Below are 18769 nucleotides of genomic sequence, written 5' to 3'. Positions count from 1 at the left end.
GTACGAGAAAAACATAGCTACACAAGGTAAGAGACAAACACAGCTACACAAGGTAAGAGGCAAACACAGCTTCACAAGGTAAGAGACAAATATAGCTTCACAAGGTAAGAGAAAAACATAGCTACACAAGGTAAGAGACAAACACAGCTACACAAGGTAAGAGGCAAACACAGCTTCACAAGAAAAGAGACAAACATAGCTTCACAAGGTAAGAGACAAACACAGCTGCACAAGGTAAGAGGCAAACATAGCCAAAAAAGTTTAGAGACAAACATAGCTTCACAAGGTAAGAGACTAACATGGCTACACAAGGTCAGAGGCAAACATAGCTACACAAGGTACGAGAAAAACATAGCTACAAAAGGTAAGAGACAAACACAGCTTCACAAGAAAAGAGACAAACATAGCTATACAAGGTAAGAGACAAACACAGCTTCACAAGAAAAGAGACAAACACAGCTTCACTAGGTAAGAGGCAAACATAGCCAGAAAAGTTTAGAGACAAACATAGCTACACAGGGTACAAGACAAACATAGCTACACAAGTAAAGAGACAAACATAGCTTCACAAGGTACGAGACAAACATAGCTTCACAAGGTAAGATACAAACATAGCTACACAAGGTACGAGACAAACATAGCTACACAAAGTACGATACAAACATTGCTACACAAGGTACGAGACAAACATAGCTACACAAGGTAAGAGACAAACATAGCTACACAAGGTACGAGAAAAACATAGCTACACAAGGTACGAGACAAACATAGATACACAAGGTACGAGACAAATATATATACACAAGGTACGAGACAAACATAGCTACACAAGGTACGAGACAAACATAGCTACACAAGGTAAGAGACAAACATAGCTACACAAGGTACGAGACAAACATAGCTACACAAGGTAAGATACAAACATAGCTACACAAGGTGAGAGACAATCATAGCTTCACAAGGTAAGAGACAAACATAGCTACACAAGGTACGAGACAAACATAGCTACACAAGGTACGAGACAAACATAGCTACACAAGGTAAGAGACAAACATAGCTACACAAGGTACGAGACAGACATAGCTACACAAGGTAAGATACAGACATAGATACACAAGGTAAGATACAAACATAGATACACAAGGTAAGATACAAACATAGATACACAAGGTAAGATACAAACATAGATACACAAGGTAAGATACAAACATAGATACACAAGGTAAGATACAAACATAGATACACAAGGTATGAGACAAACATAGCTACACAAGGTAAGATACAAACATAGATACACAAGGTAAGATACAAACATAGCTACACAAGGTACGACACAAACATAGATACACAAGGTACGAGACAAACATAGCTACACAAGGTAAGATACAAACATAGCTACACAAGGTACGACACAAACATAGATACACAAGGTACGAGACAAACATAGCTACACAAGGTAAGATACAAACATAGATACACAAGGTAAGATACAAACATAGATACACAAGGTATGAGACAAACATAGATACACAAGGTAAGATACAAACATAGATACACAAGGTAAGATACAAACATAGCTACACAAGGTAAGAGACAAACATAGCTACACAAGGTAAGATACAAACATAGCTACACAAGGTAGGAGACAAACATAGCTACACAAGGTACGAGACAAACATAGCTACACAAGGTACGAGGCAAACATAGCTACACAAGGTAAGAGACAAACATAGCTACACAAGGTAAGAGACAAACATAGCTACACAAGGTAAGAGACAAACATAGCTACACAAGGTAAGAGACAAACATAGCTACACAAGGTAAGAGACAAACATAGATACACAAGGTAAGATACAAACATAGCTACACAAGGTAAGATACAAACATAGCTACACAAGGTAAGATACAAACAAAGATACACTAGGTAAGAGACAAGCATAGAACACACAGTGTACGAGACAAACATAGCTACACAAGGTAAGATACAAACATAGCTACACAAGGTAAGAGACAAACATAGCTACACAAGGTACGACACAAACATAGATACACAAGGTAAGAGACAAACATAGCTACACAAGGTAAGATACAAACATAGCTACACAAGGTAAGAGACAAACATAGCTTCACAAGGTAAGAGACAAACATAGCTACACAAGGTACGAGACAAACATAGCTACACAAGGTACGAGACAAACATAGCTACACAAGGTAAGAGACAAACATAGCTACACAAGGTAAGAGACAAACATAGCTACACAAGGTAAGAGACAAACATAGATACACAAGGTAAGAGACAAACATAGCTACACAAGGTACGAGACAAACATAGCTACACAAGGTAAGACACAAACATAGCTACACAAGGTAACAGACAAACATAGCTACACAAGGTAAGATACAAACATAGATACACAAGGTAGGAGACAAACATAGCTACACAAGGTACGAGACAAACATAGCTACACAAGGTACGAGGCAAACATAGCTACACAAGGTGAGAGACAAACATAGCTACACAAGGTAAGATACAAACATAGATACACAAGGTAAGATACAAACATAGCTACACAAGGTAAGATACAAACATAGATACACAAGGTAGGAGACAAACATAGCTACACAAGGTACGAGACAAACATAGCTACACAAGGTACGAGGCAAACATAGCTACACAAGGTAAGAGACAAACATAGCTACACAAGGTAAGAGACAAACATAGCTACACAAGGTAAGAGACAAACATAGCTACACAAGGTAAGATACAAACAAAGATACACTAGGTAAGAGACAAACATAGAACACACAGTGTACGAGACAAACATAGCTACACAAGGTAAGATACAAACATAGCTACACTAGGTAAGAGAAAAACATAGCTATACTTTCTCTGACGATAACATTCCATTTATAATATTTTAGTTATCCTTGTGGGGGTTTTCTATTGAAAATTTAAACATTCACACGGGACGATTATCTTGAAAATGACGTCACTTAAATGACTTCGGGACGTTATTTTTATCACGTGATTTAACACAAATAACATGATATTCAGAATTTGTATTGACGATTTAACAATAATGACCAAGGGAGGTCGGGCCAACGGGGATCGACTGTTGCCATGTTTTAAATTGTCATCATTACGAGCATATCATGCTTTTGTTCAGCATGGCTTGAATTAATATTGATCTTAATTGGATATATGAACGATGTAGCTAATCGGATTACTTGTAACTAGTAACTGATCAATAGAGTAAATGAAGTCAATGATGCTCAGTACGCTATCTGGCACAGAGAAGCAATGCTTACTTTAGATGATCCTTCTTATGTTCTGATATCGTCTTATAGCTTAGCCCTCGACGTTGATGCCTTATTTGGCCATTTTTTTCATTTTTTAAATTGATGTAACGCACATGCGTAAATCGTAACGCTGGCTACGCCCCTGCATATCATATCGTCTTCAACTTTCAGCATGTTATGACACTCCAGAATGTCTGAACCTTCTGATATCATTCCACGCTAACAATAAGGACTTGTGTTCAGAGCCGAAAATGCAACACTTCTGAAACGACTCCTGTGGGTTGTGTCCAACAACTACCGCTGCTCCCACCACGCGTAAGTGACGTCATATATTAGTGACGTAATATAATAATATTAAGTTGCTTTCCTTGAAAATGCGTATTATTCAACACTTCTCTAGCATCGCTATGAGCTGTGTCTCACAATGACCGCTGCTTCCACCATGCGTAAGTGACGTCATACATATGTATGTGTCGTCATACTATGTATTCAACTTATTTGTATGTTTAAAATAATGTTTTAAATATCTTTGCGTAGTATTGAACACTTATGTAGCATCGCTTTTGAGATGTGTCCAACAACTACCGCTGTTCCAACCAAAAGTTAGTGACGTCATATTTATATATATGTATGTGACGTTATACGATATATTTAACTTGTGTTTTTATTTTAAGTGAACGTTTTAAGGATGTTTATTATTCAACACTTCCGTTACCTCGCTTTTGAGCTGACACCTGCCGTCGCAACAAACACGCGCGTATTTTATGTATGACGTCATATCATTTCCAGCACACCCTTGTACCCCTAATCCTTGTCAGAACGGGGGAACGTGTTCAATCGGAACCGGAAACGGAAACGGAAGTGTGTTCATTTGTACCTGCCGGATAGGCTTCTCGGGAGACATGTGTGACAGAGGTTAGTTCTGGTAAACCTCGTTTCGTGGTACACCCATGTTGTTTGTCAATATGAATATGAAATAAATTATATCCACATTTCGTCCAATGACTTTTTTATGATTAGTCATTTATGAAATTAGTATTGAAAACAGAATGTCGTTATTAAAAGTTAGAGAGTTCATTGACAATTTGTGTTCTAAATCCTATTAACAAGTTCAATTAACTATCTCAAAGAGAGGCTGTTTTCGAACTTTGGAACCTATCAGTGTTTCCTTGAAAAGGACCGCTTTTTATCAACATGTTATGAAAGAAGCACTTTTACGCCCAATTAAGATTTACCACAATTAAAACAATTGTTTTAGTATACCAAAAATTATGAATAAATGTCGAAAACACTGTTTTTTATGAAGGATACCGAGTTTTATTTAAAATAAAGGTGCAGAAAACACTGTATTTCTACCTAATATGGGACGATAGCAGATCGCAGGAAATCGTTTAGAACTCACCAATCATTTAATATGTGTGCGTTTCAGCTATTAAAATCACGGTAACAATCTTGTTATCAGTATTTTATATTTTCCATAGATGCATTATTTAGGAAGTAGTTAAAGGTTTATCGCTCAAAACCTATGTTTGTTATTCATGTGTTTGTATTGATTTTGAAGAAGAGTCTCAATTTGATTATTTATGCTTCTCATTTCCCCTATAGTTGACCTGTGCTTCTACCAGCCCTGTAAACACGGTACGTGCAGTCTACTGCCGGTCCAGGGATTCAGCTGTACCTGCGATCCAGGATTTACAGGCATCATTTGTGACACCGTCGGTAAGCCATTCCGAACTTTTTATCGTCGGCTACGTTAAAGTGACGTTTTTTTTTGTTTTTGGACCAAAAGTTAGTTTTCCCGTTTTTTATCATTATTTTTTCTCTATGATATCGAAATTGCAGAAAACATTCAGTTAAATCATAAAGCTGTATTTTAGTTTTAGTGGGGTTCGAACCTACGGCGGTATTATACATGTTAACAAACATAGATTTAAAGTGATACACCTTGTACTACTAACTAAATAATGTATTTATGGAAAATATTAATTACTGATAACAAGAGTGACTCCGTGTATTAAATAGCTGAAAACGCAATAATATTTAATGATTGGTAAGTGCTAAAATATTTAGAATTATTATTTAAAGTATCGGATTACTTGTTTTAACATCTGACCAATATAATGAACGAAGTCAATGATGTACGACCATATGATTAAGTTAAGTTGAATACGGTTTAGCACCCTGAATGTATTTCTAACTAAATACACTGCCTTTTAATATTTGATCTTACAGAAACCCCTTGTTCAAGCAACCCGTGCTTACGGGGTCAATGCTCCAACCAGGGTACAGCATACACTTGCCAATGTGACGTCAACTACGTCGGACATAAGTGTGACGTTCGTAAGTATTATTTACTCTAATAAGCACATCTTTCTTCTTTAACAAACAAACACAGTCTAGGTATTAAGATATATTTTGAGGCGACAATCACGGCGCCTTTCGGTCTCTGTTGTTCAAATTCATTCACCATGACATTAATCCAATCTTTTTAAGAAATTATAATGTAATTGGAACAGGCATTGCCAGAGATAAGATGCCCAACTGCAAGAAGGTGCATCACCCTGGTTTTACATATATAGATAGTTTCGCCCCTTATGATTGAAAATTGAAAAAAAAAACAACGGACGAGCATAAGTGTTCACTGCGCGTTGCCCTTGTTTTTTCATATGTTTAATACTCAGTTGACCATGTGCCAACATCATCGTAACTAGTCGAGATCATTTGGCGAAGGAATGTTCAATGGACAAAGAAGCCATGGGCTATTACTCATGAACAAAAGATAATTAAATAATTGGTTAACTGACTGCTTGCTGTCAACTGACATATTATGGTTTTCCTCGTACCTTCAAAAGTATACGAGTATCATGCAAAATGCCGTAAAGTCTTTCACGGTCAAAAAAGCTTGTTTATAATTATGTTTTCGGAATAAAAATTACTCTTTTCTCTACCCACAATGTGCGTATACCACCTGATAAATTACGTCATAAATGCTACGTCAGCAGGCAGCATTTTTCTTCGAATGAATGCTTAAAAGAAATCTTGCACTTTTCTTCACCATTTTAAATGAAACAAAAAGGGTACTCTATCCCGCATAAAGCGCCTTGCCTTCGTTTGATTACCGGAGTTTGATTAGGTAAATTGTTTTTTCAAACACTTCGACAAACCGTGTTTTTTTAAGAATATTGTTTTTTGAGAGTTTTCGAAAATGCTGCATCAGGCCGTGTCTTACCAGAACTTATTCATAACGTAATACAAAATGAATTTTTTTCATAAACACATACGCGATATATATTTTTTTTCATCACGTATACACCAAACCAAATAAAACATGTATGTACACGATAAGACTAGAGACACTGCGATACACGAAAATAATAGAGACACTGCAATACACGATAAGGAGCACTGTGATATCCGATAAGGCTAGAGACACTGCGATAGACGATAAGGAGCACTGTGATATACGATAAGGCTAGAGACACTGCGATAGACGATAAGGAGCACTGTGATATACGATAAGGCTAGAGACACTGCGATACACGATAAGAATAGAGACACTGCAATACACGATAAGGAGCACTGTGATATACGATAAGGCTAGAGACACTGCGATAGAAGATAAGGAGCACTGTGATATACGATAAGGCAAGAGACACTGCGATAGACGATAAGGAGCACTGTGATATACGATAAGACTAGAGACACTGCGATAGACGATAAGGAGCACTGTGATATACGATAAGGCTAGAGACACTGCGATAGACGATAATGAGCACTGTGATATACGATAAGGCTAGAGACACTGCGATACACGATAAGAATAGAGACACTGCGATAGACGATAAGGAACACTCTGATATACCATAAGGCTAAAGACACTGCGATAGACGATAAGGAACACTGTGATATACGATAAGGCTAGAGACACTGCGATAAACGATAAGTAGCACTGTGATATACGATAAGGCTAGAGACACTGCGATACACGATAATAATAGAGACACTGCGATAGACGATAAGGAACACTGTGGTATACGATAAGGCTAGAGACACTGCGATAGACGATAAGGAGCACTGTGATATACGATAAGGCTAGAGACACTGCGATAGACGATAAGGAGCACTGTGATATACGATAAGGCTAGAGACACTGCGATAGACGATAAGGAGCACTGTGATATACGATAAGGCTAGAGACACTGCGATACACGATAAGGAACACTGTGATACACGATAAGGCTAGAGACACTGCGATAGACGATAAGGAGCACTGTGATATACGATAAGGCTAGAGACACTGCGATAGACGATAAGGAGCACTGTGATATACGATAAGGCTAGAGACACTGCGATAGACGATAAGGAGCACTGTGATATACGATAAGGCTAGAGACACTGCGATAGACGATAAGGAACACTGTGATATACGATAAGGCTAGAGACACTGCGATAGACGATAAGGAGCACTGTGATATACGATAAGGCTACAGACACTGCGATACACGATAAGAATAGATACACTGCGATAGACGATAAGGAACACTGTGATATACGATAAGGCTAGAGACACTGCGATAGACGATAAGGAACACTGTGATAAACGATAAGGCTAGAGATACTGCGATAGACGATAAGGAGCACTGTGATATACGATAAGGCTAGAGACACTGCGATAGACGATAAGGAACACTGTGATATACGATAAGGCTAGAGACGCTGCGATAGACGATAAGGAGCACTGTGATATACGATAAGGCTAGAGACACTGCGATAGACGATAAGGAGCACTGTGATATACGATAAGGCTAGAGACACTGCGATACACGATAAGGATCACTGTGATATACGATAAGGCTAGAGACACTGCGATAGACGATAAGGAGCACTGTGATATACGATAAGGCTAGAGACACTGCGATATACGATAAGGAGTACTGTGATATACGATAATGCTAGAGACACTGCGATAGACGATAAGGAACACTGTGATATATACGATAAGGCTAGGGACACTGCGATAGACGATAAGGCTAATGATACTGCGATAGACGATAAGGAGCACTGTGATATACGATAAGGCTAGAGACACTGCGATACACGATAAGGAGCACTGCGATATACGATAAGGCTAGAGACACTGCGATAGACGATAAGGCTAGAGACACTGCGATATGCGATAAGGAGCACTGTGATATACGATAAGGCTAGAGACACTGCGATATACGATAGGGCTAGAAACACTGCAATACACGACAGGGCTAGTAGCACAGCCATATACGATAGGGCTTGGAACACTGCTATATACGATTATGAGAAATGCGATATACAATATGAATGGAAGGTTTGCGACATACGATAGGGCTTGAAACACTGTTATTTACGATTAGGAGAACTGCGATATACGATATGAATGGAAAGTCTGCGGCATACGATAGGACTTGGAACAATGCTATATACGATATGGCTAGGAACACTGCGATATACGACAAGGAACACAGCGATATACGATAAGGCTAGGAACACTGTGATATACGATAGGGCTAGGAGCACTGCGATATACGATAAGGAGCACTGCGATATACGATAGGGCTAGGAACACTGCGATATATGATAAGGAGCACTGCGATATACGATAGGGCTAGGAACACTGCGATATACGATAAGGCTAGGAGCACTGCGATATACGACAAGGAACACTGCGATATACGATAAGGCTAGGAGCACTGCGATATACGACAAGGAACACTGTGATATACGATAGAGCTAGGAACAGTGTGATATACGATAGGGATAGGCGCACTGCGATATACGATAAGGAGCACTGCGATATACGATAGGGCTAGGAACACTGCGATATACGATAAGGAGCACTGCGATACACAATAGGGCTAGGAGCACTGGGATATACAATAGGGCTAGGAACACTGCGATATACGATAAGGAGCACTGCCATACACAATAGGGCTAGGAGCACTGCGATATACGATAGGACTAGGAGCACAGCGATATACGATAGGGCTAGGAACACTGCGATATACGATAAGGAGCACTGTCATACACAATAGGGCTAGGAGCACTGCGATATACGATAGGGCTAGGAGCACTGCGATATACGATAGGGCTAGGAACACTGCGATATACGATAAGGAGCACTGCCATACACAATAGGGCTAGGAGCACTGCGATATACGATAGGGCTAGGAGCACAGCGATATACGATAGAGCTTGGAACACTGCGATATACGATAGGACTAGAAACAATGTGATACACGATTAGGAGAACTGCGATATACGATAGTGATAGGAGCACTGCGATTTACCATAGAGCTAGTAGCACAGCGATATACGATACATTTAAAACACTGCGATATACGATAGGGCTACGAAAACTGCGATATACGATAGGTTTAGGCGCGCTACGATATATGCTTGGACTAGGCGCACTGCTGTATATGATAGGGAGCACTGCTGTATTCTATTAGGCTAGGAGCACTGCGATATACGATAGGGCCATGATCACTTCGATATAAGGTATGGGGCTAGAATCACTGCGATATACGATATGGCTAGGAGCACTGCGATATACGATAGGGCTATAAACACTGCGAAATACGATCAAGCTTGGAAGACTGTGATTTACGTTTGTGCCAAGAGCACTGCGGTATACAATATGGCTAGGAGCACTACAATATACGATAGGGCTATGAAGAATGTAATATACGACAAGGTTATGAGCACTGCGATAGACGATACGGCTATGAACACCCTGATAGACGATAAAGCAAGAAGCACTGCGATATACGATAAGGCTCTAACACTGCGATAGACGATAACGATAGATACACTGCGATACACGATAATACAAGAAACATTTCCATATAGGAAAACGCTATAAAAATGGGATATATGAAAGCGCTAGAAACATTGCGATATAGAATATTAGACTAGTAAAACTGCGGTACATGATTAGTCTAGAAACACTTCGATATTCGATAATATTTGAAACACTGAAATATACACGTTTGTCATTTTTTTAATAACCATATCATTTCGGTAATAATTTTAGTGGAAAAACATTGCATACAGCCGTTTAGCCGCATATATTGGTAACTTCTTCCATTAACAGCAATTATTCATGTATCTCAAGCCTAAAGATGTACTGGTAATAATGTTGGTGTTTTTAATATAATAATTATCCTTATCCTTGGAGTTTTGTCTGTGATTCCATTCAGTCTAATACTTAGTTAATTTACAGCCAAATAAAAGCACATAGATTCTTATCTTAATCTGAAGTTTATTTTAAGTTGGCTATTGAATAAGGGTAGATCTAAAAGATGTAATACTGCTATGCCAACCGTTAACACTCAAGCAATGACATCCTTTATATGTTTATATCGAGACAGTGAGCTGTTTAAACTTCTTTAATTTTACAGAGGATCGTGACCATCGGATATTAAAATCCAAAATGGCGGACAAAATGGCCGCCGTTGCATAAAAATACATTACATATTTACAAATATACTTTTGTATGTGCACTATGATTCTCAAAACATTGAAAATTGATCAATGTATATTCAGTTTATAGTTAGGTATTGTATATATGAAAATAAAAGTGAATGAAAATACATTTTTATTGCATACATGGGTGTTTTTATAAGCCAAGAATTGAAAATGAATGGTGTTCATTATTTTATTTTTTTCAAGTTTCATTTATAAAATGTTTTATATATGTTTCAAAAGTCTTTATCACTAAGAATTAAACTAATCATGTAATCCTTTAATGTTTAAAAAGTACATGTGTGAAATTTCATTTTAAAAGATACATCAATTAATGAAGTTTAACTGGTCATATTTGATAACTAACTAATATAAGTCAAATACATGATATATAAGTACATCCAATGACAACGTGTATTTGATAATTTCAAGACTTTCAACTTTTCGGACTACTGAATGTCTTTTTTACAGTGGCACAAGACAGACTTACACCGCTAGACTACAGCATTTCGAGTAGACCAATGTCATCATTTATCTGTTTATTTCGAAACTATGAACTTTTTAAACTTGTTTAATTCTTTATTGTAGTGGTGCAAGATTGTAAGACAGCGCTAGACTACAATACTACAAGTACATCCAATGACAACATTTATCTGGTGTCACTGTTTAGTAGCGGTTTGTCGACGAACGTGCGATGTGATATGACGACGGACGGAGGGGGGTGGACGGTCTGTTTCAAATGTTTTCTTTTAAAGTTATATAGAGTATTAATATAACGAAGTTAATGTTTATTTTATATGTCTTAAGTATGAAACTTGGACTCAGACTCCGAAAATGGAATTCTTAAATGGCATTTGATCTTATTAAGGTAATTATTGTCGACAGAAAGATTGTATATCATTGTTCAAAATTGTATTGAAACATGTATGTCTAATTGTACCATTATCGCTGTTCGAATATGCATGTGACCTCCTTTAATTCCAGAAATTAATATACATTGTGTACGATTATTGCAAAGACTGGCAAATGGATAACAGCGTAGCCAAATCTTTTTCAAATAAGGGGACGATACAATTTGCGATCCTATATGAATATATATTTATTGAACAAGCTGACAGTACAAACCACTTGGGTATTAGACAGGACTCAGATCTAAACTTTTCACACAGAAATCATGAATGACCACAAAAGGCTAGACATGCATTTTTGCCAGAGCTGCACAGGGTGTCCACCCCGTTGGTGTAAAATCTCTAGTAAGCGCTAAACTTTACAAGAAAATAATCAAGCCTACAGCTCTTATTGGTTATGAATTATGATGCAACATAACTTAGCATAACCTGTATACTATTGACAAACTTAAGCGTTTAATTGTTAAAAAATACAGGATTTTCATATTTCGACAAGATCTGATATTTGTGAAGCTATGGCAGAACAGCAAAGGCAACGATGCGATGTGATTGTTAGAAAACTTGTTTTTTACACAAGATATTGAGCTATAATGGTAAAAGTATATGTCGAAACATTTTAATACGTAGATATATGTCATTCATATCTTGTAACACTACCATAGCGTACGGTTTTATTCAAGATATCTTTAAATAAAATCTTCCATCTGTTTTTAACAATGCTTTAGTAGACTACATCGCCGAGTAAATATAAAAGAACTGTCAAACTATTAGTATGTACATAAGATGCAGAATGAAGAAACAGAATGATGACAGACTCCTTCAATTGTGTGGATGTGTTACTCAGAGAAATAAAATGTACGAGGTTGCAAAACTATGGTATTGCAGCTGCCACCTAGATTCTATATCATTTGTCAAAACTGCGATCAATTTAATTGGTCGACAGTCATAACTGGATAAAAAAGTCCAATCATTAATATTTCTACTCACTTTCCCCAATCCAAAGAATTCACCGGTTTGATATACCTGCTTGCAGTACATAACAGATAAAAGAAAACATGATGCAGTTGACTATTTCTTCATCGATATGTTAAATAGAATCACGTCCTAATGAAGTTTAGCTTATACCTACAATGGTGAACCTGCTCTGACAACATTTAATGGTTTTATTTAGAGTTATGGGCAACGATGACCTAGGCATGCGGACCAATACCCCACATGTTATCAATAATACATTAACTATGTCACTAGCAATCTGACAACGATCAGTTGGGTAAACATAACAATAACCAACACAATATCAATGACACACGTTTTACCTCATAAACATTATGACAAAGAGGCAAATATAAGCTAGGCATACAAAAACCACGCTACCAATATTACCACACATTGCTTCGTCAACAATCTTACACCTGTTCATCCGTAATAACACATACTAATTTTTAAATGTTGCAGCTACTATCTTTCCGTTTAAAGTTATGAAACATGTCAAATACCGATGTCCAAAGATATCGTTTGTCAAAAACCATATAAGTTGCTGAAGAGAATCCTGTATCGAAACAATTTCTTTGCAATATCAGGTTTTGGTTTATACCTACAATCACGAACCTTGTATCTTTCAGGTTATAATGAACAGAGATAATGGACACCTGAACTTCCAAGATAAACGAATGAGCGATTACGCGAAAGGTTTTGGTGACATCCGTGGCGAATTTTGGATGGGTATTATGTTTTCCTTCATGTATTTCGGTGAAATTATGGAGTTTTATCAGTATAATGACAGAAATCATTTTTTTTCTATTTACACTGCAGGAAATGGAATGAGAATATCAACTTTAAGAACAATTTTTGAAATCAATTGTAGTTACTCCCCTTTGATCAAAACTGAGTAAATATGTTGAGACGGCTTCGCGACTCATAAGAATATGTGTTTCTATGAAACTCGTGAAATAAAATACGATCTCACCCAGATATTAACAAATATCCTATTTCTAATAACATAATCTTAACTGGTGATAACTAGTAGCCAGCATTTTGTGAAGACACTGTTTAAATGTCCAATGTAAAGGCCCAACACTAAAGCCACTTAACAAGATACACACAACACAAAAATTCTACCAACACAAACTAACGCACATACAACCAGACCTGGGTTCGAACACAGGATACATTTATGAGAAACGACTACGCTCGACACTTTGCTAACCACGAGTCTAACCATACTGTGAACAAGGTCTATACTTTAATATTTGACTACTTGTCTTTTCTTTGTAACTTGCATTGCAATCTTGCAGAACATATTATTATTATTATTATACATGTTTTTCATTGTCATAAGCAAATGCCCGTCAACAAATTCGACTCGACAGGCAAGACCAACATAACAGTTTCACGCATACTTTATATCTTACAGGACTTGAAGCCATGCACAATTTAACAAGGGCCGGTCGTCACTACCAGTTACGAGTGGAATTAGTCGATGCTTCGGGGAGGAAACTCTACCAAGTTTACGATGACTTCTCTATTGGTGCATTCCCAGCTTTTACTCTCTATGTTGGGGCTAACAGAGGAACAGCAGGTAAGAGTGACTATTTTTTAAGTATGCTGCCAATAGGGAGGAGCATATGATTGTCCCTCTGTCCGTTCGTCAGCTTGTCCGTCCCTCCTTCGTATCCTTGTCCGGAAATAACTTTAAAACTACCGATTTGATTTCAAAAGAACATTGTATATAGGTGAATAGACATGACTTGTATGGAAGTGCAATGCACAGGAACCCTTATCATATCGTGCGTATTTATTAAGTTTTGTCTCATGAACATTTTTTTCTTTAACGGTGCTTGTCCATGAAATATCACGGAAAGTTTTCCAAAGAATTTAAATGAATCATGAACTTAATAGTATTGGTGATGAAAGGATATGCAGAGCAAAAGAATCATGTTCGTATCAAACATATTTCTTTAGTAGTATATTTGTTTGGAAACGCTAAATATGTACCCGTTAGTCCATTGTTACGGGTAGTATAAAGATTTGACTTATGCTGGTTTATATGAAAAAGATATATAAGTTAGCACCCATACACATTTGCCCTGTATTTTGTTTAATGTGAAACTCTAAACTTAAGTCAATTTAATCATATATAATAGAGTTATAGCCTTGTATGTTATTCTGTCTGTGTCTGGTTAGCGCAGTTATCAGCGCACTCGCCTATCACCTAGGCGACCCTGGTTTGATTTCCTCCCTTGGGGCATATTAGTTTGGTTTGTGGTCAAAACACCGGACAAGTGGGTTTCATTTGGGTACTCCATTTTGTCAAACAACACAATCTTACACTCTTTTCGTAACAGTGTGCAAATGAGACCGTTTATATACCATTGTAATAATTTGTTTCACAATCGTTTTAAAGTAAATAAATATACTATTTTGTTTTCAATCGAAACACTTAGCTAGCATCGGTAAGTCTTAATATTCGTGTAGCATATTCGTACATATATGGCATTTCATGTGGTTATGTATGAATTTGCTATATGGCTCTCGCAGGTCTAATCGTCAAGCTTAATGTCGTCAGTATGAACTATACACAAAGATAGCAAACATTTAGAATACAGTGTTATTGTGTGTGCAAATTGGTATATTTCCAATACCATATATCAACAACACTGACAACGACTTCAAATGATATTTGAAAACTTGAAGACCGACCAATGGAGAAGACGACCAAACGATTGAGTTATTGAAAGACACAGATAAAAGCAACATGTTTTTGTATTGTGCATTTGTTTTCAGGCGACTCACTAAGCGTGCACGACGGCTTCGGTTTCTCGTCAATGCTGCCTAACATTGACCGCGATTCCAACGCAGCTAGCTGTGCAGAGTATCTCCAAGGCAGCTGGTGGTTCCATAGTTGCGCTGACTCGTGTCTCACGTGCAAATACTATATACCGGGTACTAACAACTGCCGATCAATGGCTTGGAACTCTGTCGCATATTGCCAGTCTTTACGAGAGGTGAGGATGATGGTCCGGCCAATGTAACAGACACACCTTCCCGGCCATTTTCGCTTTGGTTCAGAAGTGGCATTAGTTAAAATTGCAGCATCTCGACAATGTCCGTATGAGTTACTTTTTATATTGTTGTTAAACATGATTGCCAAATATAGAAGGAAATGCAATGTTGATTGAACATTTCCGTTTTCAAAAAAAAATACATTTTTGAATACATTTTCCATGTAAATTTGAATAAAATATATGAAAATTCTCTGAGTTTAATTACGTAACTACAAGCTACATCTATACATTAATCAATAAACAGTTTGTATTAAAGCGCAAAAAATGTTAAGTTGCCTTTATCCGAAACAAATTGGCGCTTGTAAATTAGTTAATAAACGTTGGTATAAACTCATGTGTTCGCTTTCTACTTATCATATGGGTCTTGCAATCTATTTTAATGAAACGTAACATAAAAACCATTACCAATTCGTTAATATTACAATCAAAACAGAAAAAAAACATAATCTTTAAGCGTGCCCGTATAAAAAAGGTATTATAATTTCATTTGGAAAGGATATTTTTCGTGTGTGAAAAGGTCAGAATTTCCTATATTTGCGATCCGTATTCCCGAAAATATGATAATGAGTTAAAATGTAAAACACTTATGATATCTAAAAACATTTGCGTAGTAGTTCTTTTTTATTACATTTTACTTGTATAAAATCTAAAATCGTCTTAGAAGGTTCAATGAAAAACGAGTTCACTAGAACTGAAGTCTACTAGGGACTGTTTGGCTATAACCTCACACTCAGTCATGGATGGGAAAACATCTTTTTCTTTTTTAAATTTTACATATTTGAGAATTATTAATGCTTGGAAAATCAATTAGATGTATTTTAAACAAATCGCAAATTAAATATATTAATATATAAAACAAGGTTCATTTAATAAAATATGTGCTTAGTGTCCGATTGATTTTAATCGTTCGAGATCCTTGTTTTTGACTGACTTACCTATTCTCTAGTGCATAGTATAAAACATTATCGGATATCCCCGCTGCACTACAGCGCTATGCTTCGTTGTGTAACGTGGACGATTTAGCTACCAACACCTTGGTTAACGGGATCGCTAGGTATGAATCGTTTTTGGTTCTAGTACTATAAAACACTACACTACAAACACCAGATAAATTGAATAACGCTGTACCAACCATAATCAAACATCAGGATAACATCGGAGCCCCAATGTTAAACCAACGTTATGGTCTGACGTGATATTAACGTTGATTTTTTGTCAAACTCATTTATACCGACCAATTAAATATTTTTCAATTAAGTCTTGTCAAATGATAAAGCTTTCTTTGAGTTTGTTAGCCATAACAATTTCAGATTTTTGACGTTAGCTTAATCCCCTTGGCAGTTTCTATCCGGTAGGCGGCGTCTTAAAGTGACTGCTAGCTTTCAAAAACCAATCCACGCACATGCGAAAAACCTGTCTCGATTATTATCGAATAATATCCTTGAAAATGTGACTTTGTAATTTTAGATTATTACATAATTAAACATTATCAAAATAAAATATTCATCTGTTTTTAATCAACACAACATGTACCTGAAGGAAAATTGTTTTATGTCATTCGAAACATTGTTATGGCATTTATAGCGCGCGCCAAGACGAATACAACAAGGCAGCAAATTTATGTTTTCAATCGGTTGCTTATCATTCAATCAGGTACCGTATTTGTGTTTTGTTTTGATAATTGATATTAACATTATTATTTCACATATTTTGTAAGGACACTGAGTTTTTTGCTTATATTTCAAATCCAAGTCTTCCGTAATATGTTTTCGTGACATCAGCCACAAAGCAAATTTACTGAAACATCTCTGACTGAGAGAAACTCTCGCAGACTAAAGCCTCGAAGCAAGTTGAGGCTTAAACCATTTTGCAACTTGCTAACTACACTATTTCCCTCTTTAAAAACAATACAGTTTAATAACGAAAATTTATATGGTACAACTCCATATAAAACAGATATTTTAAATCAAGTCTGAACATTATTAAAAATGCCACGAAATGTTATTTATATACTGGAAAATAACAACTTATAGCAATATTGGAATACTTAGATTTTATCGTTGTAATCTAATGTTATGTGTGTTCGAGACATCTCCCACCATTCTACAAATTAATATAACACACTAAAAGGTTTAAATTTACAATTCTGTGTTAGGTGTAACGGTTCATCGCGGTACGGGGCGTACAGTGTTTTTTCAGTTTAAGTTCATACTTTGACATAACCAGTTATCTATTTTGGACTTCAATTCTGATTGAATCTTTGTTGACTTTTAACCAATGACACGCGTCCTACAGGTAGTGTTGTCAAAAGGGCTGAACAGCAGTATGACACTTCGGTCATGTAGAAAAATACTTCTTGAAAGTACATGTTTGGTATAACTGCTACTCTGCTTGCTAATGAGTGTATATTTTCCACTGCGTAGAGAGCTTCTTTGAGCAGCCGGTAGAGCGCCCGCCCTGTTTCCGGAGTCGAGCCAAATTACAGTTACCTATACAGGTGATAAAAGGTGTGTTAGAGACCCAGTAGCTCTGTCAGTAAAGCCCGCGCCCTGTATCCGGAGTCGAGCCACTTAACCGTTCTCTATACAGGTGATAAAAGGTGTGTTAGAGACCCAGTAGCTCTGTCAGTAAAGCCCGCGCCCTGTATCCGGAGTCGAGCCACTTAACCGTTCTCTATACAGGTGATAAAAGGTGTGTTAGAGACCCAGTAGCTCTATCAGTAAAGCCCGCGCCCTGTTTCCAGGGTCGAGCCACATTACAGTTACCTATAAAGGGTATGAAAGGTGTGTAAAAGGCCTGGTAGCTCAGTCGGTAGAGTGCGTACCCTGTTTCCGGAGTCGAGCCACTTTACCGTTACCTATACAGGTGACGAAAGGTGTGTAAAAGGCCTGGTAGCTCAGTCGGTAGAGTGCGTAACTTTTTCCGGAGTCGAGCCACTTTATCGTTACCTATACAGATGATGAAAGGTGTGTTAAAGACCCGGTAGCTCAGTCGGTAGAG

At 37.2% G+C, this 18769-nt stretch overlaps 1 protein-coding gene and 1 long non-coding RNA gene across 2 annotated transcripts; both read left to right on the top strand.

Annotated features, from left to right (window-relative positions):
* The first annotated feature begins 3485 nt into the window (after nucleotides 1-3485).
* Nucleotides 3486-5012, top strand: LOC128222245 (uncharacterized). Its single transcript, XR_008259107.1, has 3 exons — nucleotides 3486-3615; nucleotides 4090-4215; nucleotides 4906-5012. It is a non-coding gene; the product is annotated as an uncharacterized LOC128222245 (long non-coding RNA).
* Nucleotides 5013-10837: 5825 nt separating this feature from the next.
* Nucleotides 10838-15736, top strand: LOC128222341 (fibrinogen C domain-containing protein 1-B-like). The gene is made up of 5 exons (XM_052931319.1): nucleotides 10838-10868; nucleotides 11386-11525; nucleotides 13328-13427; nucleotides 14119-14283; nucleotides 15489-15736. The coding sequence occupies exons 1-5, from the start codon at nucleotides 10838-10840 to the stop codon at nucleotides 15734-15736; spliced, it is 684 nt and encodes a 227-aa protein (XP_052787279.1).
* The last annotated feature ends 3033 nt before the right edge of the window (nucleotides 15737-18769 follow it).

The sequence above is a fragment of the Mya arenaria genome, chromosome 16, assembly GCF_026914265.1.
Source record: "Mya arenaria isolate MELC-2E11 chromosome 16, ASM2691426v1".
In the NCBI taxonomy this organism is placed as follows: Eukaryota; Metazoa; Mollusca; class Bivalvia; order Myida; family Myidae; genus Mya; species Mya arenaria.
This window is presented reverse-complemented; position numbering and strand designations above follow the sequence as displayed.